The sequence below is a fragment of the Dreissena polymorpha genome, chromosome 10 (assembly GCF_020536995.1).
Source record: "Dreissena polymorpha isolate Duluth1 chromosome 10, UMN_Dpol_1.0, whole genome shotgun sequence".
In the NCBI taxonomy this organism is placed as follows: Eukaryota; Metazoa; Mollusca; class Bivalvia; order Myida; family Dreissenidae; genus Dreissena; species Dreissena polymorpha.
The window spans coordinates 52,279,657-52,305,803 of record NC_068364.1 but is presented as its reverse complement, the minus strand read 5'-3'; the positions used below and the strand labels follow the sequence as shown (position 1 = coordinate 52,305,803).

Genomic DNA, 26,147 nt, shown 5'->3' with positions numbered 1-26,147 from the left:
GAAACTCTTTGTTTCTATGGAATTTTTTGTTTAAAGACAAAATCTAAATGTAATGGAATCTTAAATCCAGTAAAGGCAAAAATGGTCATCACAGATAACCCTGTGCGAAATGCAATATTTCAGCTGGGAAATACTTTGTGTTTTCATTGCACTGCAGTGGAAGAAGCAGCTAGCATATTTTCATATATTAAAGGACAAGGTGGAAGTGTTTTAATTTAGAAAAGAACATACAGTAGTTATAAATCCGCCAAGGCTAATCTGGGATGACACTTCAATCACATGTAATGCATTAAACAACATTTTCCCAGATCGAGGCTCGTTTATTTGTCCCTGTCTATTCCAGGCGCCGTCCTGTGAGCATGCGTTCTGCGCCTCGTGCATTCAGGAGTGGTTGACGCGACAACCAACGTGTCCGGTGGATCGTAACCCCATCACACCAAACCAGCTGAAGCCAGTACCTCGTATACTGCGCAACCTCCTCTCCAGGCTACAGATTAACTGTGATAATGCCAGGTATCTCACCCTTTTATAACGTTTTCTCTTCTGTCTGAGAATTAGCTGTTAAAATTTTGTTTTCACCACTATTGGTTGTAAACCAATATATCTTAGCTGGATTGCATTGAAAGTGCAGCTCAAGGGTTAAATACTAAACACATGTTTGCAAATTGTTTGTTTATGCATGATTATGTCGCATATTATGCAATAACCGGCAACAAAAATGCACTTTTTATCCCCCCAGTAGGGTGGCATATAGCATTTGAACTGTCCGTCCGTCAGTCCGTCCGAAAACTTTAACATTGGCCATAACTTTTGCAATATTGAAGATAGCAACTTGATATTTGGCAAGCATGTGTATCTCATGAAGCTGCATATTTTGAGTGGTGAAAGGTCACGGTCATCTTCAAGGTCAAAAGTAAAAAATACAATCCAAGGAAAGTAATAAGCTTAAAAAGGGAGATAATTTCTTAACCTGCTAAATGATATATTGAAATTTTATTTCAAAGTGGAGCAATAGGAGGCATTGTGTTTCTGACAAACATATCTCTTGTTGTAAATATTTTGCATAGTACACTCATCTGGAACTAAGTTGTTTGTAGTTCAACCTACAGGCATAATTAGTGTTTTCTTGCCTTTCCAGTTTTGGCTGTACAGTGGTTGTAAAGCTAGACATGTTGCCTAACCATCTGAATGAATGTGAGTTCAACCCAAAGAAGCCAGTCCATTGTGATCTGGGCTGCGGACTGGTTGTGCCAAAAGATGAACTTAAGGTAAGAAAATAATGGAGCCCAAAGTAACCAGTCCACTGTGATCTGGGCTGTGGACTGGTTTTGCCAAAGGATGAACTAAAGGTAGACATTATAGAACTTAAAGCAACCAGTTTATCAAGACTGTTGAAGTGGACTGGTTGTACAACAAGTTGAGCTGAGTATACATTCAACATTCAGGGGATTGTTCACATCTATATCGGGGTGGCCTGCAAAGATTCCAAGTTTTATGTGACAAATTAAAATATGTCTTCATTAAGTAAGGCACAAACTGTCCTATACAATTCAATTTAGGGCTCTGTCTTTCCTTCACTAAATAAACCAATTGTTTCATCCATCACCATTTGGCATCCCCCCTACATGCAGTATTTTTTGTACAACAGTAAAACAAAACATGTTTTAGTGTAAATATGTTGTTATTAACCTCAGCCTAATCAGTATTATAAACAATTTTAAATGATGTGGTGGCATGGATGATATGTAGTCTGCGTTGCAATATTTGGGGGATCATTCTGAACATTGTCTCGAAAGGCTCCAATCACTGGTTCAACCCCAGGAAACAGACTTTAGATTGTCTTGGTAAGCTTGTGACTTTTGAAATCAATTAAGCCAAAATAAATAGGTTTAAACTTACAATTAAATAAGACAAATGGTTTTCCTAATTGATACTATAGCTCTTTATTTCTACAGTTGTTTGTTTAATGTGCATGTTTCGATGGTTTCTAGGAGCACAACTGTGTGAGAGAGTTACGGAACCTGGTGCAGCAGCAGAACCAGAAGATAGCAGAGATGCAGACAGAGATAGCGGAACACAAACTGCAGATCAACGAGCAAAAACGGGAATTGCAGCTTCTCAAGGTCAGTTGGAGATTTGAACGCTGGCACCAGCATATATTTCGTTGTTTGCTGCAGAAAACACTGTGATCATTTACTGTTGTAGAAGGTTGTTAACAAGGATATATTCTCACTATTGGCAGAATGTGGCTGGGAATGTTCCGATTTATCTTATCAGATGAAATTTAATTATTTGAGTTTTGGTAACTTAAAATAAAGAATGTTTTCAAAAAAATATCCTTATTATAAATTAATAGATGCACCTTTTTGTAGGAATTTAATTGTTAATTTTAACATTTTTCTGAAGTTACATTTTCTAAACACTTATTCTTATTAGTTAAATGTTTCCAGGGGGGAATTTCTCATCAATTTTGATGGAAAATATATACTTTATGCTAAGATACTGATGAGCAGCAAACAGCATAAAACCTGAACAGCCTGCGAGTAAATTGCAGGCTGTTCTGGTTTTGTGCTATTTGCATACAGCCATTTTCACATTTCTTCTGAGTGAGAAAGGGTTAAGATGAGTGACACTGTGTGTGGGGCCATTTCAGGAGTACATGCGGTCGATGAGAGTGTCCAACCCTCGGATGAGAGAGATCCAGACAGAGATGGAGCAGTCTGACATCGTCAGGTACCACACGGGCTGTGTTATCAGCTTTACTCTATTCAGCCCTCTTGCTCAATATGTGTAGTGTTTGATTAAACTTAAACAAAATATTAATTGTCCCCTACCGGTTTCACCGGAGGGGACTTATGGTTTGCGCTCTGTGTGTCCATGAGTCCGTCAGTCTGTCACACTTTTCTGGATCCTGCGATAACTTTAAAGTTCTTCATATTTTTTCGTGAAACTTGAAAAATGGACAGATGGCAATATGGAGATTATGCACGTCATTTCATTTTGTTCCTAGGTCAAGAATTCTGGTTGCTATGGCAACAAATAGACTAGAAATACTGCTGAAAATGGTGGATCCTGCACACTTTTCTGGATCCTGCGATAACTTTAAAAGTTCTTAATATTTTTTCATGAAACTTGAAATATGGATAGATGGCAATATGGACATCATGCACGTCATTCAAATGTCTTCCTACGTAAAAAATTCTGGTTGCTATGGCAACAAATTAAAAAAAAAATTCTGACAATGGTGGAGACGGTAGGGGACATATATTGCTTGGCAATAGTCTTGTTAATTTTTGGAAAAAATTAAAAGTTAAATAAAAAAGATACAAATAAAAAACATTCTTTATAATTCTGAAGTAATTTTAATGTGCGGTAAATAAGTTGTCTCTAATATTTTATTTACATATTCAGTTTACTGGCTGTTATTTTAATTGCTCATTTAAATTGTCACCACCTGGGTCCCATTCTATGTCTACTAGAATCCAGTCAAATATAAACTGCAACTCTCCCCCTAGCTCTGATTCCAGTAGTGCAGTTGTCAGTTACAGACATAGATATGTTCACTTAGAAATGGTAGACTACATCAACAGCCTTTATAAGGGTACCCTCTGGGCTTAAAAAAGTTTTCGCCACTTACTTTCGCCAAATTCAAAAACTTGTTGCCAACCTGGGGCCACATTAGGGCGAAGAAGATCATATCTTCAGTAGATATCAGAGAAGTGAGAAATCATTTAAGGACTTAAGTTATATAAGCTAATAACTACATGTAGCAAAAATGTAAACAAGCCAAAAACACACAAATATATTGCTTTTAAAATTTACATTGTTTGGTATTGCAATTTTATCACATGCTATACCCTATTTCTCATGTAATACAACCATTACACATATTTTTTTTATTACGCATGTGTAATACAACATTTTGAAGCGTTTTCATTGGCTTAGTTTTCGCTTATTGACCAATCGCATTTTGTTATTTTGCGGAAATGACGTTGCAACCACAAATGACGAAATGTAAATAACATTCGGGATTTATCATTATGTTTGCGTAAATATTTATTTAATTTGCTCATTTAAAAGCATGTGATAAAAAAGATCTTACACTTGTTGTCATATCATACTATAGTTTATTAAACTCGTCCAGGAAATTTGTTAGTAAGCTCGCCAAAGGCTTGCTTTATAACAAAATTCCTGAATTCGTTTAATAAAATATGGTATTATATGACAACTCGTGTCAAGATCCTATATGTATATAGTGTTCTAGTATATCTTCTAGAAATGGGAGTAAACTTAGGTTTGTGTATAAAATTTATTATTCATTCCCAAGAGAAAACTGGAAAATGAAATCTTGTAGTGTGCTAGGAAGTTCTATGGCTTATACACACTACAGAACAATTTAGGAGATAACTCTCACTTTACCTAATACATGCCTTCTAAGACAATTATGCTCACAACTAAGTGACGCACCATAATTACTTTGCACTATCTTTGTAAATAAACAGCCCTGGTTTGAGCATATACAAAAATCAAGCGCTTTTTGCTGATAACGTTTAAATGATGTATTAACAGTTTTTTATGTGCGAGTTTTTACAGAAACAATGTTGATAGTAAGCTGGGCTGTAAATTGGGATACCAATTTTGTGCTGGAAAATGTTAGTTTATAACAATGAAAATATTTAAATTGTCCGAAAGTATCTTATTAGAGTGTGCAGATTTTAAAATCCAGAGCATGTAGATTTAGTGATCTGAGCAAGTCAATTCCAACATTTAGCTGACTGTCTAGGCAACTTGAATTCAGGCTCACAAAAGGGCATAATGTATTTTGTTATGAAAGCAATTAAATATTTTTGTCTGATTTGTATTGTTAAAAAAATAACTATGAGATTTTTGGCGTGTACAATTTGGCTGCAATTGCCGGGCTACCAAGAGATAGTTGCCTGTCTGGGCAACATACCATAAAAGTGGGTTAATATCCCTGCAAATGGTAGCAATCACTGACTTTCCTCTCTGCCCCTAGATGGACCAACAGCTTGGTGACTGCCCGTGTGACCCGCTGGGGTGGGATGATCTCCACCCCTGACGCCGTGCTGCAGGCAGTGATCAAGCGTTCTCTGATAGACAGCGGCTGCCCCTCCCACATCGTCAACGAGCTGATGGAGAACGCTCATGAACGGCGGTGGCCGGCCGGTCTGGCCACCCTGGAAACACGGCAGCTCAATAGGAGACAGTATGAGAACTATGTCACCAAACGTATACCAGGTAGGTTAACCCTTTCTCTTTCAGAAGCAAAAATGGCTTTGTGCAACCAGTATAAGATCATAAAAGGTTCAGTTTTAATGGTGTTTGCTGCTCATCAGTATCTTAGGGATGGCAATGAAGCCTTGCAATCTTCAATCTATTAACAAGTGTCTTTAATTGAATAAGATTTTGTAAGCTTCTACAAACAAGTCAAAATACTCATAATAAGAGATAAGCGGTAATCACAAGGTAACACAGCTTAATAGATGCCAGTATGAGAACTTTGTGACAAACATAAACCAGGTATGGTTTGAGATATAATAAAGCATTGTTTTTCTCGAAGCTATGCTAGCAACTGGTCATGCTTGAAAGATGAAAGCTAAATGTAGACAACATGCATGACATATAGGCATACTATAATGTTTGAGTTGCATAATAACGTCTTGCATGAGTATGGCTAAAAGCTGTAACAGTAACACAATGAAAAAATGCGCCATTCAGAACTTAATAAACAAAGGCAAATCAGGGACGTAGTTTTTGGCTGCAAGTCCTCGTTGAGCTGGTATGTATGATAGAAATAAGGGAAAATGCTGTAGTTAAAGCTGTGTTTTCCAAACTCTAATCAGAACAATTACAAAATTTTGATGTTCAATATTGAAAATGGCTCTAGGTTATGTTCGCTAAATATCATTTGTATTATAAACTAACAATACATGTATTGAAATATATACAAAATTAAGTTACTTCAACTGTAAAAGGTCCAACAACCAAGTAAACAACATTTTGTTATAATATTGAGCATTTACACTTTCATGGCATTTTTATGCTCCCCAAAAAAATTTGGGGGGAGCATATAGTCGCCGCTTCGTCTGTCCGTCAGTGTGTCCGTCCGTACGTGCACAATTTTTGTCCGGGCTATTTCTCAGCAATTAATGACCGGAATTCAATGAAACTTTATGGGAAGCTTCACTACCAAGAGGAGATGTGCATATTATCAGCTGGTTCTGGTCGGATGATTTTTCACAGAGTTATGGCCCTTTGAAATTTTCCATTAACTGTACATATAGTGCAATTCTTGCCCAGGCTATTTCTCAGCAACTAATGACTGGAATTCAATGAAACTTTATGGGAAGCTTCACTTCCAAGAGGAAATGTGCATATTATCAGCGGGTTCTGGTCGGATGATTTTTCACAGAGTTATGGCCCTTTGAAATTTTCTATAAAAAATTATTGTCCCCCCAACTACTTTGCCCTCAAGAGGTTTCCTTTTATCTGAATATATAGTGCAATATTGTGACAAAAAAAAACTTTGGGGAGCATCACCCGTCTCGGACGGTTTCTTGTTTTTTTTAAAGGAAGTCTTCCGAAGCAAAATCAGTCTAGGAGGAAAGTGTTGTTCTTAATTAGCCTGTGCGTGCTGCACTGACTAATCTGGGACGACACTTTAGGCACATGCTTTACGCCATGTTTTTCTAGGGCAAGGCTCTAACATTGCAATTATAAAATAAAGGAATAACACAGGTTGATCTCAATATATATTTGTTCAGGCAAGCAGGCGGTGGTTGTGACGAGCATCGAGAACCAGCACATGCCGGAGGATCTGATCATGGAGCCAGGCCTAGTGATGATCTTTGCTCACGGAGTAGAGTGAGGGGCACAGGCTGTACTTAGGTTGGTATGTGTTACCATGGATATAGAGAAAACTCTTTTTATGCCTTCCGATCGAATGATCGGGGGTATATTGTTTTTTACCTGTCTGTCTTTCATTATATGTGTGTGTCTGTCTGTCCCAAAACTTTAACCTTGGTCATAACTTTTTCAATATTGAAAATAGCAATTTGATAATTTGCATGCATGTGTATCTCATGGAGCTGCACATTTTGAGTGGTGAAAGGTCAAGGTCATCCTTCAAGGTCAAAGGTCATTTTTTCTTAAATAGCTGAGCGCAGTAGGGGGCATTGTGTTTCACAAACACAGCCTTTGTTTACCTTCAATTTTCAATTTTAATTTTAGTTAGTGCGCGTTATACATTGATACAATTCCTGGCTTCTAACTTTCAAACAATGTATCACTTCATCGTATATAATCATAACATCCCTTTTTTTCTCGTCTTGAAATTATATTATTTTTCAAGTGTACACGTGCAAAACCATTTTCTGCATGCTTAATTCTGTGCATGCTCAATTTAATGTTCACATTCCAGAGTTATCTGCCCTTGAACCTAATAGGCAAAGTAGTGCTGGAGTGTTAACCCATTTATGCCTAGTGGACTCTCCCATCCTTATAAATTGGATCAATTTATTTCCAATATGAGGGGTGTCCAGTATATTTATTTCTATATTTAGAATATTTCTTACAGAAATTTCTTTAAGCAAACAGCGGAGACCCTGATGAGACGCCGCATCATGCGGCGTCTCATCTGGGTCTACGCTGTTTGCCAAGGCCTTTTTTCTAGATGCCAGGCATAAATGGCTTAATCATGTTTGGGTTGTGGCTCTAGTTACCTTTGCTTTAATTTCAGGTAGATGGTCTTTAGAAGGAATTCAGAATATCTGCTGCTTCACAGATTGGGTCATCATATTTGTTTGATACATTGTTGTACATTGTTATTTATTTATTTACTCATTTTTCATTTTTTCTTTCACATTGTTTAGTTTTCATTGTTTCCATCACCGTTTGCCGACCATTTCTGTTTTGCGTTTACCAATAATATATTTATATTTTCTAATCACATCTATAAACTGTGCACTTATTCTCAACAATATGAAGTACTGTTTATCTGTCCTTAGGAAATAAGCTCATGATGAGCTTTTGTGATCGCCTTTATTCTGTTGTGCATTGTCCTTCATAAAAAAACATTGTGCCCAATCTTCATGAAATTCCCTCAGAACATTAACTCCAATGATAGCTCAGCCGAGTTTCTATACTGTGTCATCTGAGATAAAAACTGGAACAAATTAAAGAAAAGGTTTGTGAAAGCTGTTGTGTCCACATTTATTGCCCAATCTCCTTGATACTTTGTCACAACATTTGTTGCAATTAAATTTGGGCCGAGTTAAAAACTGGGTCATTAGGTCAAATGAGAAAAAAAGCTCATGAACAATATAAGAGGCCACATTAATTTGCCCAATCTACATGAAACTTGCTCAGCATGATGATCTTATTGTTATAACAGTGGAGTTTGAAACAGGGTCACTTAGGGTAAAACACTAGTTCACATTAAAGAAAAAGCTTGTGCACAATCTAGGGGCCACATTAATTGCCCAATCTTGATGAAACATAGTCAGAACATTAGTACCAATAATTTCGTGGGGAAGTTTTAAGATAGGTCAAACTAAATAACAATAGAGACCTTTTTTTTTCATCTAATCTTGGTGGAACCTCGGTAAAAATGTTTTTCTTTGAAATGTCTAGGTTGAGTTTGAACCTGGGTCCCATGTGACCAAACACTTGGTAACCAGGTCAAATATAACACAAACTTTGTTCAAACTTTAGAAGTCACATTTTTGCATCCAATCTTGATGAAACATGTAAAAATGTATATCTTGAAAGTGTTGTGTGTTTTCTTTTTAAATATTAGGTCACCAAGTCAAATCTTAAAAAAAAAAAAATTAAAGCCCGTTGGCACTCTAGAGGCCTTTTTGATCTTGATAAAACTTAAGCTTTATGTTTATCTTGAAAATATTTAGGCCTAGTTTTAATTCTGAGTCAGTTGAACAAAATTGCTAGGTCGCCAAGGCAAATCCTAGGCAAACCTGTTACTATTTTAGAGGTCGCAGTAATGACTCAATTTCAAAGGAACTTGGACAGGATAGTCATCTTCAGAATGTCTATGCTCATTTTGAATCTCGATATAAAAATTAAATCACAAAATGTTTATGTCAACAATATTAGAATCTGGGCCACATGCATCCCAGAATTAGGTGATCGGGTCAGTGATACAGTTTAAACTAAATAAAAAGCTTGAATTTACATTTGCGTGCAAAATCTTGTGCAAAATTCGCGAGATGTGGTTCTTGTCTGTGAAAAAACATGGGCATTTTACGGTGGGACAGTTGACTGATCAGGTTATAGTCAAACTATGCAAACACTTGCAACTTTGACCCTCTTATCATGAATCTTGCTCGTAATATCAAAACTTGTGATGGTATGATATCTGGGCAGAGTTTGGAAAATTAACAGGATAATTCTAAAAGATAGCTGCCAAGTGTTGAGGTAGATTTACTTCTAAGGCTGTTGTGAACCATGTTGAGCACTTACTGTTGAGAACAGTCATGTTTCTTGAAGTCTCAGGTGATCAATATAGGGCTTTTGGCTCTCTTTTTTAGCTCATCTATTTTTTGAAAAAAAATTATGAGCTATTGTCATCACGTCGGCGTCTGCGTCGGCGTCCGGTTAAGTTTTGCGTTTAGGTCAACTTTTCTCAGAAAGTATCAATGCTATTGCATTCAAACTTGGTACACTTACTTACTATCATGAGGGGACTGGGCAGGCAAAGATAGATAACTCTGGCGTGCATTTTGACTGAATTATGTGCCCTTTTTATACTTAGAAAATTGAAAATTTTGGTTAAGTTTTGTGTTTAGGTCCATTTTATTCTTTAAGTATCAAAGCTATTGCTTTCATACTTGCAACACTTACTAACTATCATAAGGGGACTGTGCAGGCAAAGTAATGTAACTCTGACTGGCATTTTGACAGAATTATGTGCCCTTTTTATACTTAGAAAATTGAAAATTTGGTTATGTTTTGTGTTTAGGTCCACTTTATTCCTACAGTATCAAAGCTATTGCTTTCATACTTGCAACACTTATTAACTATCGTAAGGGGACTGTGCAGGCAAAGTTATGTAACTCTGACTGGCATTTGGACGGAATTATGGGCCCTTTATACTTAGAAAATTGAAAGTTTGGTTAAGTTTTGTGTTTTTGTCCACTTTACCCCTAAAGTATCATAGATATTGCTTTCATACTTGGAACACTTGCAAACTATCATAAGGGTACAGTAAAAGGACAAGTTGCATAACTCTGGATGTCATTTTTACGGAATTATGGCCCTTTTTTGACTTAGTAACTTTGAATATATGGTTAAATTTTGTGTTTCAATCCACTTTACTTCTTAAGTATCAAGGCTATTGCTTTCAAACTTCAAATACTTTCATGCTATCATGAGGTTACTGTACCTGGCAAGTTGAATTTTACCTTGACCTTTGAATGACCTTGACTCTCAAGGTCAAATTATTAAATTTTGCTAAAATTGCCATAACTTCTTTATTTATGATTACATTTGATTGATACTTTGACAAAACTACTCTTACCAGACATACCACAATAGACTCCACCCAAACCATCGCCCGTGCCCCCCCTTCCCCCCCCCCCCCCCCCCCTCCCGAATCCCCCCCCTATTTTTTTACACACTCTCACACTATACCCCCCACCCCCCACCCCACCCCTCCCCAATTTTTTTTTTAAACGGTTAAAAAACAAAACTATTTATTTTGATTATTTTATGTTTGAAATACCGTCCAACCATCGCACCCAAGAATCCCCCCCCCACCCCCCCACCCCTCCCCCCACCCGAATCCCCCCCCCCCCTAATTTTTTTTTTTTTTTTTTTTTAAGATCATCTCACAAATTACCACCACACCCTCACACTATACCCCCCACCTCACACCCCCCCAATTTTTTTTGTTTAAACGTTAAAAAAACACAAATATTTATTTTTATTATTTTATGTTTGAAATACCGTCCAACCATCGCAACCAAGAATCCCCCCCCCCCCCACCCCCCACGACCCCCCCCCCCCCGATTTTTTTTTTCCTCTTTTTTGCATTTTTGAAAGATAATGTCATAAATGTCAACACACCCCCACAATGCACCCCTCTTCACTCCACCCCTCCCTCCTTTGTGATTGTTAATGAGAGTCCCTTCACCTTTAAAAAGAAAATAGATGAGCGGTCTGCACCCGCAAGGCGGTGCTCTTGTTTTGTTTTACATTTATTCAAAATGGTAATAAAACAACCATCTTAAATAATTTTACAATACATTTATTGTCAATATTTTTTTAAGATTTTAATTGTTTAGTTGTTGAAATAGTTCTAAATGAAGAATTCATTTGATTTTTTCAAGTTGTATTAAAATAATGGCCCTATTTGCCATGCTGTTTTTAAAGGTGTGATTATTCTGTCTAAAAGCTGAATTCCTTCATTCATATTTCGTAATTAGGCCACCATCAAAGATGGCGTGAGGCAAAAGTTTGCAAATATCCAAAGGCATGTTCATCTATCTGTGAACCGTATTTTGTCCCTGTGCTTATTCTAGCGTGTTTCTTGTAATCACAAAACTAACAGAAAAGTTTCTGGGAATGTTTGTCACCTCAATAGGACCAGAAAATGCAGATTTGTGGGCCATGAACTATTTGCGCTTTATGTAGTTTCTGGTATAAACGTCCATTTGTTTTAATCTGCACTTCACCAAACTTGTCATTCAAAATGTTTCAGTGGACCAAATGAGGGCGTAGATTTTTTGCAAACTGATTGTGTTTAAAAAATGTTCTTAAAGGCTGAATCTGTTAACATGTATTGTTTCAGCAACATTTTTAAGAGAAATTCCGACCTTCATTCATTGTTTATAGTGCCAATAAGGGTTTGGTTGTTAAAATCATTTATTTACAAAGTCATAGTTCATTTTCCATTCGATGTATATATGTTTTGTTGTGTTGAATCATGCAAGTGCTTTTGTAATTTTGCCTACAAGAGAGGAGTTTGCTACCATTGTGCTATTGATAGTGTATGTATAAAGAACAGCTTTTTGTAATCAAATTATGTGTACAAATATTGTTTCCAGATATGTTATATTTTTTTATACCATGGGTACTTTAAGAAGTTGCCAAACATACCGGTATGAATTATTGCAATCACATTAGATAGGGTAATTTCATGTAAAAGAGTGCAAAGAAATACATGTTCTTTTTTATTGTAAGGCGATTTAAATTTGTCAGTCTTGAGTTGGAAGAATACCTATGAGAACCAAATAAAGTTTCAGAGAGCAAACGCATTTAAAACATCTGCCAATACCTAATAACTCATTTAATGTAAAAAAGAGTTTTTCAATTTGAAACAATGTTTTGTTTTTAAGTTTACCATCGATGTATGGTATTATGTCAATACCAATGGTGCAAGCAAATGAGTTGTTGCTCAATCACCAACAGTATTCTTAGATTTTATTTTTGCAAAAAAAAACAACATTTTGTAGACAAGTATTTAATCTGTAAAATGAAATATGTAAACATTTTCACCATTTTATTTCTAGAAAGTAATTAAAAGCTTGCTTTGAAATTGTTCAGTTGAATGTATTGCATGGTCTGAGTTGCAATCCGTGATGTTGGTTTTTGTTATTATGGATGCTTGAAATATGTTGTAAAACATTTTTTGTTTGATCACTACAAAGTAGTGAAAGGCAACATTATAAATAATGTATGTTTGAGACAAAAGCTGTGCATTGTATGTGATATACACAACCATAGCTGAAAAGTGTTCTAAACTTGAAAAAACAAAGTTCACTTCTTTTCATTTATCTGTATGTTCTGTCCACTTTAAAATTACAGGCAGTTGTTTAGACCACTGGGTATCAAGAAATACTGACCATCACATTTTTTAGTTACTTTGTTTTTTGTGCTTTTTTAAAATGCAAACTCGTGGTTGTGAATTATTTTATTATGAATTTAAAGACACAAATGTTAATTGATTTTGTGATAAACTTTTTACAAAAGTTTAGTTTACATAAATTTTTTTAGCTATCTTGTGTGTTTAAGGTTTCAAGATTGCAGCTGAATTGCAAAGTCCATGATTTTTGTTAATAAAAATGTGTGTTGTCAAATTGTCGTATGACATTGTTGTAATTGAATTGTAGGCCTTGTAGAACAATATTTTACTTAATATTCACAAGAATAAACCCTTTACCAGTTTAGAAACACACTTTGATGCATTTGAAGTCCTTCAGAAAAGCAAATTAAATTTAAGGCCTTTCTTAATATATTCAAGTTTGAAAGGCTTTATTTCCAACCCTAAGATACTGATGAGCAGCAAACAGCTTGAAAACTTAACAGACTGCAAGTTACTCGCAGGCTGTTCTGGTTTTATGCTGTTTGAACATAGCCATTTTCACTTTGCATCTGAGTGGGAAAGGGTTCAAAGTGCATATTCATGAATATGTTGTTGTATGATGTTAACTTTAATTGTAAGTTACAAGTACGAGTATCTTTTTGAGAAAGAAATTTGTTGAATAGATGATTTATTGAGCAAATCACATTATTGTTAAACTGACAATTGTAATTTGCAATAAAGTATATATAGTTTGTGTCTGCCTTATCCCAATATGTTGCACATCAATATATTATTGTGTTTTTATCATGTGTACATACATTTTAAATGAGCTTTGCTTTGGGAAAATCTTGCTTAATGCATGTGTGTAAAGTGACTTTCCAAATTAGCCGATGCAGTCCACACAGGCTTATTAGGGATGACACTTTCCACTTTTATGGATATTTTTTGTTTAATTGAAGTTTCTTCTAAATGAAAATCGAATCTAGGCAGAAAGTGTTGTCCCTGATTAGCCTATGCTGACTGCACAGGCTAATGAAAGACAATGCTTTACAGACCTGCATTAAGCCCCATTTTCCAAGATCAAGGCTCATATATTATTGTGTTTGGATCATGTGTAGATACAACTCAAGTTGAAAATGTAGTATATTGTCACTTCAGTTTGTTGTTTTCAATCTTGATAGAGATCTGATTGTGAAAATCCTTTTCTTCTCTGTCATACACTGTGTGCATAATTGTTTGACTTGATCTGTATGATAGTGATTGTTGACCATTGTACATAGCTCTATAGACTGTTGCTTTTTTCATAATAAATGAATATAAAAATCAATTGAACAATTTCTTTTTCTTAGCTAACCAACTTTTTGTTGTTGAGTAAGGATACAAAATAACTTATTACTGTTATATTTGATCAGTATTCATTTTAATGAGACCTGCAGATACTGTATTTTGTGTTGACACATCAGACAGTTGATCGGTTTTGCTTTCACTTTGATGGAATGCATTTATGTGGAAGCCATAGTCTGGGAAAACTGGGCTTAATGCATCAATTTTAAATGTCATCCCAGATTAGCCTGTGTTGTCTGCGCAATATTAGTCTGTGTAATCAGCGACAGCTTATCTTGGATGACTCCACTTTTATGGACTTTTTTGTTGATAGCAAGTTTCCGTAAGCTAACTCCAGTCCAGGCAGAAAGTGTTGTCCAAGATTAGTCTGAGCAGATTGTACATTCTAATCTGGGACAATTATTTATGCACATTCCAGAGTGCAACCCGTATAAAGATAATGCTTATGTGTATCATCGGGAAGAGGACAATTACAACGAGCGAGGCATGGTATAGGGGAGATAACCCTGGGTTATGGTTAGGTTAGGGTTAGTGTTAGAGGTTGGGTTAGGGTTAAGGTATGGGTTAAGGCTAACCCGAACCCAACCCATAAAATAACCCTTACCTTAACCCTCTAACCTCCCATGCGCATTACAATACCATGCCTCGCTCGTTGTCGTTGTTCGCTTCCCTGTATCATCCTTTTAAAAGGACGCAGTTCACATAGTTTTGTTGACTAAAATGCTAAGGAATTTATTTATTGCCTGACTTGTGATAATAATTAGGCCATGCTCTGTGAAAAAGGGGTTCAATGCATGTGCATTAAGTGTCATCCCAGATTAGCCTGTGCAGTCAGCACAGGCTAATCAGGGTCGACACTTTCTGCTTATATAATATTTTTTCTTTTTAAGAAAGTCTCGATTTAACAAAAACAAAGTTAAGGCGGTGTGTGTCGTCCCTCATTAGCCTGTGCGGACTGCACAGGCTAATCTGGGGCGACACTTTAAGCACATGCATTAAACCCCCTTTCACAGAGCACGGGCCAATTATATCGTGTTGTCATACCGTAAAGTATATTTTATTCAAACGTGACAACGTTATGACAGCAACAAATGCACGTGTCTCCAATTAAATATTGACCGAGACTCGGACACGCAGACATATTTTTAATGGCTTTGGGGCATTGTCCATGGGCAATAATGTCGTACATTCAGTAGAAGCGGTATGATGTAAACTTTACGAAAAGGCATAAGTATAGTACAAAACCCTGTAATATTGCTTACTGCATCATATATAAAAAAAAAACTCATTTTACACACCAATTTGGATCCAGCAACGACCAATATTAAGACAAAAAATAACGCTAACTCTGTAACTTTGTATTAAAAAAGTAAGATCGTATTAACTCCCTTGGTATTTGTAAAATACTTTTTAGCTCTTGAGATGCCCCCTCGTGTCGGTTAACTCCCCCTTGGGCATAAACGGACAGAAAACACCTATCTGGTTTTGACGTTAAATTATTTAACTGGATACGGTAGCTGAATATTCTAACTGCCAACTGTATGTTGACCATGTTCGGTCAACAAAATGTTGGTGATCATTAACACATGCGGGTTTTCGAAGTGTGCGTGTTAAACTGTGGGATTTCGAGTGTAAATAGTATGCGTTAGTTAATGTAATATTTGTACATGTACGTAAATTGGATAGGCATTAAAGCGCTATTAGTGGGATTTAAATCCGTGATTTTAGTGTACCTTTTCGCACCTTGGATAATTGATATAAGAGCTCCAGACGGCTTACTGGTTATTTAAGGTAAATATTTTCACTTGGTTTATAGCTATTTAAAGACATTTTCTATAATTTCCATAAGTTTCTCCTTTATACATGTATCACAGTATTGTTTGCTTATGATATTTTACACCTTCGATGGGTCAATATTTTAACGCTGTATAATTATTAATATGTAAACAATATTTGCAGAAATTATATTGACCATTCATTTCCAGATGGATTTGTAAAATTTCCGCGGCTTATATTTTGGTGGACAATTTAAAACTGAAACGTGTACTGTGTGTTGAAGGTAGAACTACAAAAATATCACTATACTCTGACATTTCTCTCTATATAAAGTATTGATCACATACTGGTTTCTCTGATGAATAAAAAATTCTTTACTCTAAACAAAACATTAGTTTGTGGTTTAAATAATAAATAATTATGTCTTTATCTTTTTTTTGTAATAACATTGTGTCCGTTGACAATGAGGTACACTCTTTAGTTTTAAAGTTAATTTGCACCACTGTCTTACGATTAGATTGTGTTAAATATAAAACTTTAATGAAACGAATGGAAAAGCATGTTAAACATTCAACTTAACAGATATTTCTTTTGACGTAGCTGAATACGTTTTCACTCAAATTCTAATCGGCTGAGCCTAAAGTAGTAATGGCTTATCGGTCAATCGCGTACCACTACAAATAAGCTTAAAGGACTTGAGTATTACCTTCAAGTTTGTATAATGCCTAATTCGCATTTGATCCGATAATACCATTGCTTAGTAAAAGACAGTGATATATATTTGATAAGCACCAAATAAGTTACGATAACGAAACCATAACTAAAATAGTACACACTTAGTTTCTCTATACGTATAGCTACTTAGAAAAACGATAGGAAGTTTTCACAAAGTATGGGCACATCTAATAGTTACGGTCTTGCGTCCCAAGGAAAGTGCATAATGGGGCGCTAATTTGCCTACTTTGTATTCTTAACTACAGGTAATACTTGAGATATATTATAAAGGTGAATGTTAAAGAGCTACAGATGACGTCAGTTAACGCTTTTGTAAAACCTTCACTATTATATGACACTGCGTGATATGCTTAGGGCGTAAGACAAACACAAAACATTATCATCACTATAATCTAGGTATCTTTAAAACGATACGGTATTAAATATAGGCCAAATAAAACGCTCGTTTGTTTAGCGTGTATCCTTTCATATAAGCAAGGTGACCGAAACAGTGTGTGACTATTTATAAAAATAAAATTGGACTTTTTAACGTGGTTCCCACTGAAACCAAAAGAATCAGCACACCACTCGTATGTTTTAGTTTAACCCATTTATGCCTAGTGGACTTTCCCATCCTTCTAAATTGGAACAATTTATTTCCAAAATTATGGATGTTTAGTATATTTATTTCTATATTTAAAATATTTCTTACAGAAATTCCTTTAAGCAAACAGCGCAGACCCAGATGAGACGCCTCATCATGCGGCGTCTCATCTGGGTCTACGCTGTTTGCCAAGGCCTTTTTTCTAGACACTAGGCATACCGGTAAATGGGTTAAATTGGCAATACAAGTAGTCATCTTAAGGTCAACTGTTGCACACGTGATAATATATTCAATGTATAAACGCCGAAAGACCATTTCGTTGGTAAATATTGAGATGTACAATCGCACATTTAAACAAAGCATGGGTTGTGAAATAGAAAGAAGCCGTTTTATTATATCTTCTGCAAGGAATTGACTTCTTCACATATAAATTAACATTAAATGAAAACAGTTATTATCAACTTCGTGAGAGATGTACATCATAAAACAAACCGGAGACAGGAAAAAAAATGCTGAAAAACGCGATAACAATGTTGAAAGTTTAAGATTCGCGAAAATAATCGAGGGAATGTCTAAAACGTTATAAACTGCATTGGGATAAATTTAAAAGCTGAGTAAGGGTATCATATACATCTTTAATTTCAAGTTTGTAATCATTAATACGACGGAAACGTATTGAATATTATTGGCCTAACGTGTTGGTGTCACCTGCTTGTCATCGATGATACAATATAATGTTTGAACAAATATTATCACAAGATGGCGGCGGCTAGTAGTATCGATATGAGGGCTATGTGTCATACTGTACAGTGTACATTATTTATTGTCTCAATGTGCGACATGTGTTCGTGTTGTATTGCGAGCATTACATAACACGTCATTGAACAATTTTCTGTTGGGTGACACACCCTTGGTCAGAAATTGAAGCAACCGGCATAATGTAATATCTATTGAGCATTAATTCTTTAAGGTGGTGGTGGATATTTGTATTTTAATTAAAACCTAGCGCACGTTTTTTTACTCTTTGGTTGCAGTTTATGTTGTGTGTTGTTGTTTTTTTCGGAATGGGGTGGGGGTCAATAGAATGGACCCAATGCCAGAGGGGATGGGTCAGAAGAAATTCGAAGCAAATGATAGGCCGCTGTCAATGATTGTCGTGTTTTGTGGTTTCAGTCATTAACTTCTGTGTCATGTGAAATGCGCACACTTATATCAGGCGATGTTCATGCTTTCTGAAAGCAGATACGATCGACTTCACTTAATTAAATGCGTGGCCGCGGGGCGCTTTCAGATTCGCTGAATACATAATGCACTTATGAAAGCGCCCACATTTAATTTAATGAATAAATATATATTGAATGAAAAAGACTTTCCGCTCGAGCTTTTTGAATAAACATGCGTATCAATACTACACGTATTGCACATACGATACGCATATCTGTTGGCTTCAACAATTTGACTCGTCGATATATTGCGCTTATCGTTAAACATTATCAAATAATCTGCATAATACTTTTAACACCTCAAATTAAGTATTTAATTGTAGGATATTGCATGCACATTATGCTATTTGAAAGTCAATCGTGTGACGTATAACTGTATTGCTAAAAACTTCGTTAAAGATGTGACAGTATATGCAGCTTGATTCGTCAAAGGTCAATGATGCATTTGTACTGTATTACAATTGATTAAACTTAAAAAGTATACACCGTTAATGTGCAAGTCTTCGCGCATGTTTAACGAAAAACGCTATGCTATAGCTTGTTAATCCTTAACAATATCTCAAAGCGCTCGAATTTAGTGATTAACGTGATGCTCGTATTATGAAATCAATTAAATAATACATGCACTCACTCTTTCTCAATAACACATATTAAAACATGTGCGTAAAATTATTTAAATGTGCATATACATGTATGTTACGAGTAGTACTTACTTAAATTTAACATTCATACTGCATGTTGCACACGTGATAATATATTCAATGTATAAAAGCCGAAAGACCATTTCGTTGGTAAATATTGAGATGTACAATCGCACATTTAAACAAAGCATGGGTTGTGAAATAAAAAGAAGCCGTTATTATTATATCTTCTGCAAGGAACTGACTTCTTCACATATAAATTGACATTAAATGAAAACAGTTATTATCAACTTTGTGAGAGATGTACATCATAAAACAAACCGGATACAGGAAAAAAATACTGAAAAACGCGATAACAATGTTGAAAGTTTAAGATTCGCGAAAATAATTGAGGAAATGTCTAAAACGTTATAAACTGCATTGGGATAAATTTAAAAGCTGAGTAAGGGTATCATATACATCTTTAATTTCAAGTTTGTAATCATTAATACGACGGAAACGTATTGAATATTATTGGCCTAACGTGTTGGTGTCACCTGCTTGTCATCGATGATACAATATAATGTTTGAACAAATATTATCACAAGATGGCGGCGGCTAGTAGTATCGATATGAGGGCTATGTGTCATACTGTACAGTGTACATTATTTATTGTCTCAATGTGCGACATGTGTTCGTGTTGTATTGCGAGCATTACATCACACGTCATTGAACAATTTTCTGTTGGGTGACACACCCTTGGTCAGAAATTGAAGCAACCGGCATAATGTAATATCTATTGAGCATTAATTCTTTAAGGTGGTGGTGGATATTTGTATTTTAATTAAAACCTAGCGCACGTTTTTTTACTCTTTGGTTGCAGTTTATGTTGTGTGTTGTTGTTTTTTTCGGAAGGGGGTGGGGTCAATAGAATGGACCCAATGCCAGAGGGGATGGGTCAGAAGAAATTCGAAGCAAATGATAGGCCGCTGTCAATGAATGTCGTGTTTTGTGGTTTCAGTCATTAACTTCTGTGTCATGTGAAATGCGCACACTTATATCAGGCGATGTTCATGCTTTCTGAAAGCAGATACGATCGACTTCACTTAATTAAATGCGTGGCCGCGGGGCGCTTTCAGATTCGCTGTATACATAATGCACTTATGAAAGCGCCCACATTTAATTTAATGAATAAATATATATTGAATGAAAAAGACTTTCCGCTCGAGCTTTTTGAATAAACATGCGTATCAATACTACACGTATTGCACATACGATACGCATATCTGTTGGCTTCAACAATTTGACTCGTCGATATATTGCGCTTATCGTTAAACATTATCAAATAATCTGCATAATACTTTTAACACCTCAAATTAAGTATTTAATTGTAGGATATTGCATGCACATTATGCTATTTGAAAGTCAATCGTGTGACGTATAACTGTATTGCTAAATACTTCGTGAAAGATGTGACAGTAGATGCAGCTTGATCCGTCAAAGGTCAATGATGCATTTGTACTGTATTACAATTGATTAAACTTAAAAAGTATACACCGTTAATGTGCAAGTCTTCGCGCATGTTTAATGAAAAACGCTATGCTATAGCTTGTTAATCCTTAACAATATCTCAAAGCGCTCGAATTTAGTGATAACGTGATGCACGTATTACGAAATCAATTAAATAATACATGCCCTCACTCTTTTTCAATAACACATATTAAAACATGTGCGTTAAATTATGCATAATGTATGTTACTAGTAGTACTTACCTAAATTTAACATTCATATTGCATGTTGCACAATTGTGATAAACATTGAAGACCTTTCTTTAAGCCAAGTCTTACTAGCGAAACATTACAAGAGTATAACCTAATAGTATATCGGTTAAACAAAGTTCAACCTTTTTCAAACGTCCAATTATACAATTGACACAATTAAACAAATTAATTATGTCAATATTTGCGTCACAGTGCCATGGTTCATGTGTACACATAACTTTTTTTGCAGCAATAGCGTACTAGAAATTGGCGGTAATTTGACCTTGTGCAAATACCGCATGACACGAATCGATCAAACGTTTACTCGCTCAAATATTTGATCGTCGTTTACCTAAATTATGTTATTCTTAGTTCTACATGACACAAAGCATGTACAATATACGTTATTATATTAAATTTCTTAGATAATACACATTTTATTCTATCCACACATTATATAGTTTACATCAAACGCAATTAAATTATATAAAAAGTAAATACGAAATTTAAATTGCCAATCACGTATGAACTCGCCGGTTAAGAAATTAACAATATCTTAGCCGAGTCATTCAAACTCTAATGGTCGGCAAATGAACGCACATTATCTTACAAACGATAATATTCGCAGAAAAATATCAACTAGATCCAACTGCGCAGTTTTTTCAAGGTATTTTGAAACAAAATACGAGACACAAAACATGTTCACGCTATCTCTAAAACGACCGCTTCAAAGGAGGAAGTATTATTGACAAAAAACTCACTAGGACAAATAGCCTCCTGAATAAAGTTCACATATTGACATTGAGATTAACCCATTTATGCACAGTGGACTCTCCCATCCTTCTAAATTGGATCAATTTATTTCCAAAATTAGGGGTGTCAAGTATATTTATTTCTATATTTAGAATATTTCATAAAGAAATTTATTTAAGCAAACAGCGCAGACCCAGATGAGACGCCGCATAATCATCTGGGTCTACGCTGTTTGCAATGTCCTTTTTTTCAGGACGCTAGGCATAAATGGATTAAGGCACACTATTTGTTATCCTTTAAAACAAGCAAATCTGCATAACGATTTCAGCACACTTCAAATCGCCTCATTCCCCCGATTTTTTTTCCAAGTCAAGTCAACAGTTCATTAAAGAAACAGAGGCCTCCGGCCCAAAATACATATCATGTAATATACAGAAATTGCAAAGTTGTGTCATAGTAATATTGTACAGATGTAAATGTTAATACATGTATCTAGTCTTTCATAGAATTCATAAGAGAGAAAACATACACTGCTAATTTCTAATAGTTTCAAAATCATTCGTTGACAATAGGTCATAAAAGTTATTCAGTTTAGTACCAGAGTCATACCAGTTGAACAGAAACTGATGTCTAATACTTGTATACTTAGCACAATGGAAAAATGCATGATATTCACAATCCACATATGTCATATTAATAATAATTTGTGAACAAACATTACACTAGCGATTCTGGAAAGTAATATTCAGATGAATATATCCTTCAATTGCTACCACAAGTAGATGTAACAATGAGTTTTATCATATCTTATTAACTATATGTACGCATGAATCATAAAAAAGATCATCGTTACAAGCACCTTTGATTTCTACAGTAAAGAGATTTATAACTAGCCTTGCAAACATACATTTTACTCGTTGAATGGCGATTTGGTCCATCAGAGCAGCAGACGGCATTTGAGTTTCCATTATAACTCAGTCAGATGACAAGTTTCCATGAATGTGCGGTCGCCAAGCACATTGTGAAATTTTGACCATAGCCGATACGCGTTTAACATGCTATATTACGCTGCTACTTGTAATGTAGAGCAAACTGAAAATATTTTTCGGCACACGTTGGGTATGATATTTTGTGATTTTTATAAACACGAATGCGTAACATTCAACATTACAGTTAAATGTATGCAAGTGTTGGAAAACTTAATGAGCAGTGTTATGCAAATTCGATCGAACGAAATTACATGTATGAGATTTCCTCATTTGATGTAAGAAGGTTCACTTTATTGCACTAATTATTATTTTCACAATTATTTTTTTTGCATGCGAATATAGACGTGAAACTCAACACGAAAATTTAGAAAATTATCCTCACAGAGATAACTTGATATGTCATAATTTATAGTTTTGTCTGACCCCAGTCTAGATGTAAATTGAGAGTTCAACCGGTTGTTAATGTGCCACAATCATTTGTTATTACGGTCTCTGTCAAATCGAATCTTTCAGTCCCACGCCCTTGCACAACTGCTGTACGGGTTTCCATGTATGGAGGACCACCGTTGTGTCAAGGTCTTGTCTCCTCTGTCAATAAAGCAATAGCAATTTGATATTCGTAATTTAGCCAATTCATGGGCAACATGATGTTTTGCATGTCTATAAAACAGACGTAGGCTTATTTATAAGCCCACATTGCCTGATGTATAATGACAGAATAACAACTATTTGTTAACATGACAAATGAAGGACAAATGCATTTCCAACAAGATAATTAAGAAAGGAGGTATTGTTACAATTCGCAAATATTTATTTGGGACAAGTTACAATACATATGCAAACCGCTGTGGAATGGTTTATACTAAGCATTGAGATTTACAACATGTTAGAAAGTTCATCGCAAGTTACACAAAGAAACATATCCTTATACAAACTTGACATCAATATTAATGATATAGATATTTTTATTGTTTACAATTCAACATGTATATATTAAAACATAATGTTAATAAACATATCAGATGATTGATTTTGCGTAGTCAAATGAATCACTTTTGGAAAGTTGCCTCGTAAACTCTGTAAGACCGTTCTTTATCAAACGTGTGTTAAAAAGGAACTGTGCTTGTAAGGTGGTCATCATACAACAAACTTATTGTGTTACCCCATCTTGGTTTTGAATGCTGCGGTATTGATCAATAAAATGTTATAGCAATACTTTCGTAACCACGAATTTCTTATTTTACCCAGTAAATGTTCGCCTTTTAAAAAAATCCTTAGACCAGAAGCATTATATCCAACCTAACGACAGTATCATTTAATACATGTCATTAGATCTCTTATATTAGTGATTTCCAGTTGTTTAATGTAAATGTATCTTACGGGGAATTCAAACTTTATTCAGCAATTGACCTAAATATTATATAAAAGCAATTCTAGAGATTATAACAATGCATTTTGAAGACCAAAATATAATGATTTTCTATAAACATTTCAACAATAAACGGTACGGTTCTGGTGTCATTCGAAGCGTGTACAAGGATGTCACTAGAGTAAGTCTTTAATTAAAGGCGTGATGTATGTCGGTTTTGGTCGATGGCAATTCAGTTTAATTTTCATGACAAAGTAAACGTACATCCATTAATTTTACATCTGTGTCATGGTATGTGTGTGTTGTGGGTGAGGTAGGAATGGGTTAAAAAAAAGTGTAAAAAATATGTACATACTTTAATGAAAGTCTGAATTTATAATAATGAAATTTAATAAAACAGATGGTAAAGACCATGTATAAGGTTAGATCTGTTTAAAATAAACTGGAGTATCCCAGTCTGCACAATCTCAGTCATGTTATCTTAATTAAAGCATGTAAAACTGGGGTACGATTTAAATTGTTCATGCGCATATTTGTTTCATATGCGCACGTAAATTGAGTATATTTATTTTAAATTCGAAACCTATCGCGTGCAAAGTTTTAGATGCAATTTTTACCAGAAAAAGTAACGACCTGTTTCTGTTAAGTACGACGGATTGTTCTTTGACCGCGATATAAAGTTCGTGATAGCAGAAGCCGTTTACAAACAAAACGCCACCTGTTCGTTTGCATGTTAAACTTGTGTTTTGGCAAGATCTTGACACCTCAATATTTGAAATGGTTTAGACCAATTTGTTTGGCGGTGAAAAAATATAAACACATGTACCTATCAATCCCCACTGCTAAATCTTTGCACTAATTGTACTAATGTGACGACACCAGTTTTATCCATTTCATATGAGTTTACTATTATTATAAGCTATTCTGTCGTGCTAGAATGTTTTGGCCACTTTCAATAAAGTACTTCGTGCTGTTACGAGTATAATATTTCTCGTCCTCTTATGAAGTTGGGACTAGATAATTTCACGAATGAACGCCCTTAATATATCAACGACCTTCTGCTGAATACCTCATCTTCAAAGAATATTATCTTTGTTGCGCGTTGATGAACGTTAAGATTTAGACGTTTATTTATATGTTAGCTATCGAAACGTTGAACTGGGACTGTCAACAACTCTCTTTCGTCTATTCAAATGAATCCATTAATTGTGTTTCCAACAGTTTAATTAAATAAGGATTGATTTACACGCATTGCAAGCTGATTATTTTACTTAATTAAACGTCGCAGTTATGAAATCTATGCATTCCAAATGATCACGTTTCCAAGTGTTGATGTTATAAAAGTACAGAAAAAAACTTTAAGCATGCATGATTAATCACAAAATGTAATTCTTGCTGCAATAATGTCGATATACCTCTTAGATCAAATTTCACAGTCGGTGAGTTATTTTTAATTACAATTTAACATCTTTCTAAACTTTGGTTGATATGGTGCTTTATTATGATTTATTATCATTTTTTAGGCACGTAGTCTTTTTTTGTAATTTAATTTAATCGACCATTTTATGCATGATTTTACATAATTATGGATGGTATAGTGACGGTGTATCAAATCTATAAATCTTTTAGCTAACTTAATAAATTTGACGTAATAAACAATATTGGGATCGACATATGACTGGTATATTATCATACTACTACTGTTCTATGCATGTATATCGTTGTATTTATTTACTTATTGTAATTAGCATCTTGTTAAAATACGATTACATGAACCGTAAAACGTATTATGTGTACAATGGTTAATATATTATGTTTTCGACATTAACCATTTTATGCAGAATAACGCTTTCCGCTGTTATATAATATCGCCCCATTAAACATTTTCATTCAATCTAGCCCAACCGACTGAACTATCAAAATCAATATTTACATTCATCCCACATTCTTTCAAACACTGTGTTATTTTTTAAATGAGGAGTAAACAGGTTTTTAGATCATGTGATTGCTCTATTTAATGAATTAATGCATGCATAGATGTGTACTTGACCTTCTGTACTTGTTCGGCTCAGAATACATGTCGAACAACATTTGCATACATGTAGTATAATGCGAACGTTTAATCTAGCTGTTCATGACACCTTTTATAAGTAG

At 35.0% G+C, this 26,147-nt stretch overlaps 2 protein-coding genes across 10 annotated transcripts in view; both read left to right on the top strand.

Annotated features, from left to right (window-relative positions):
- The window catches only part of LOC127847980 (E3 ubiquitin-protein ligase NRDP1-like), a 31,252-nt gene extending 23,286 nt beyond the window's left edge, over positions 1-7,966 (top strand). The window contains exons 3-9 of the mRNA XM_052380234.1: positions 344-513; positions 1,139-1,268; positions 1,992-2,123; positions 2,654-2,733; positions 5,018-5,259; positions 6,786-6,909; positions 7,760-7,966. Coding sequence (XP_052236194.1) covers positions 344-513; positions 1,139-1,268; positions 1,992-2,123; positions 2,654-2,733; positions 5,018-5,259; positions 6,786-6,889 — 858 coding nt within the window. The 3' untranslated portion in view covers positions 6,890-6,909; positions 7,760-7,966. The remainder of the gene's footprint in view (positions 1-343; positions 514-1,138; positions 1,269-1,991; positions 2,124-2,653; positions 2,734-5,017; positions 5,260-6,785; positions 6,910-7,759) is intronic.
- A 7,667-nt stretch (positions 7,967-15,633) lies between these two features.
- LOC127847138 (dystonin-like) overlaps positions 15,634-26,147 on the top strand; it is a 144,781-nt gene continuing 134,267 nt past the window's right edge. For all 9 annotated transcript variants that reach the window (XR_008033836.1, XM_052378805.1, XM_052378794.1 and 6 more), the window contains exon 1: positions 15,634-15,976. The gene's annotated coding sequence lies outside the window, so the exon portion shown is untranslated. The remainder of the gene's footprint in view (positions 15,977-26,147) is intronic.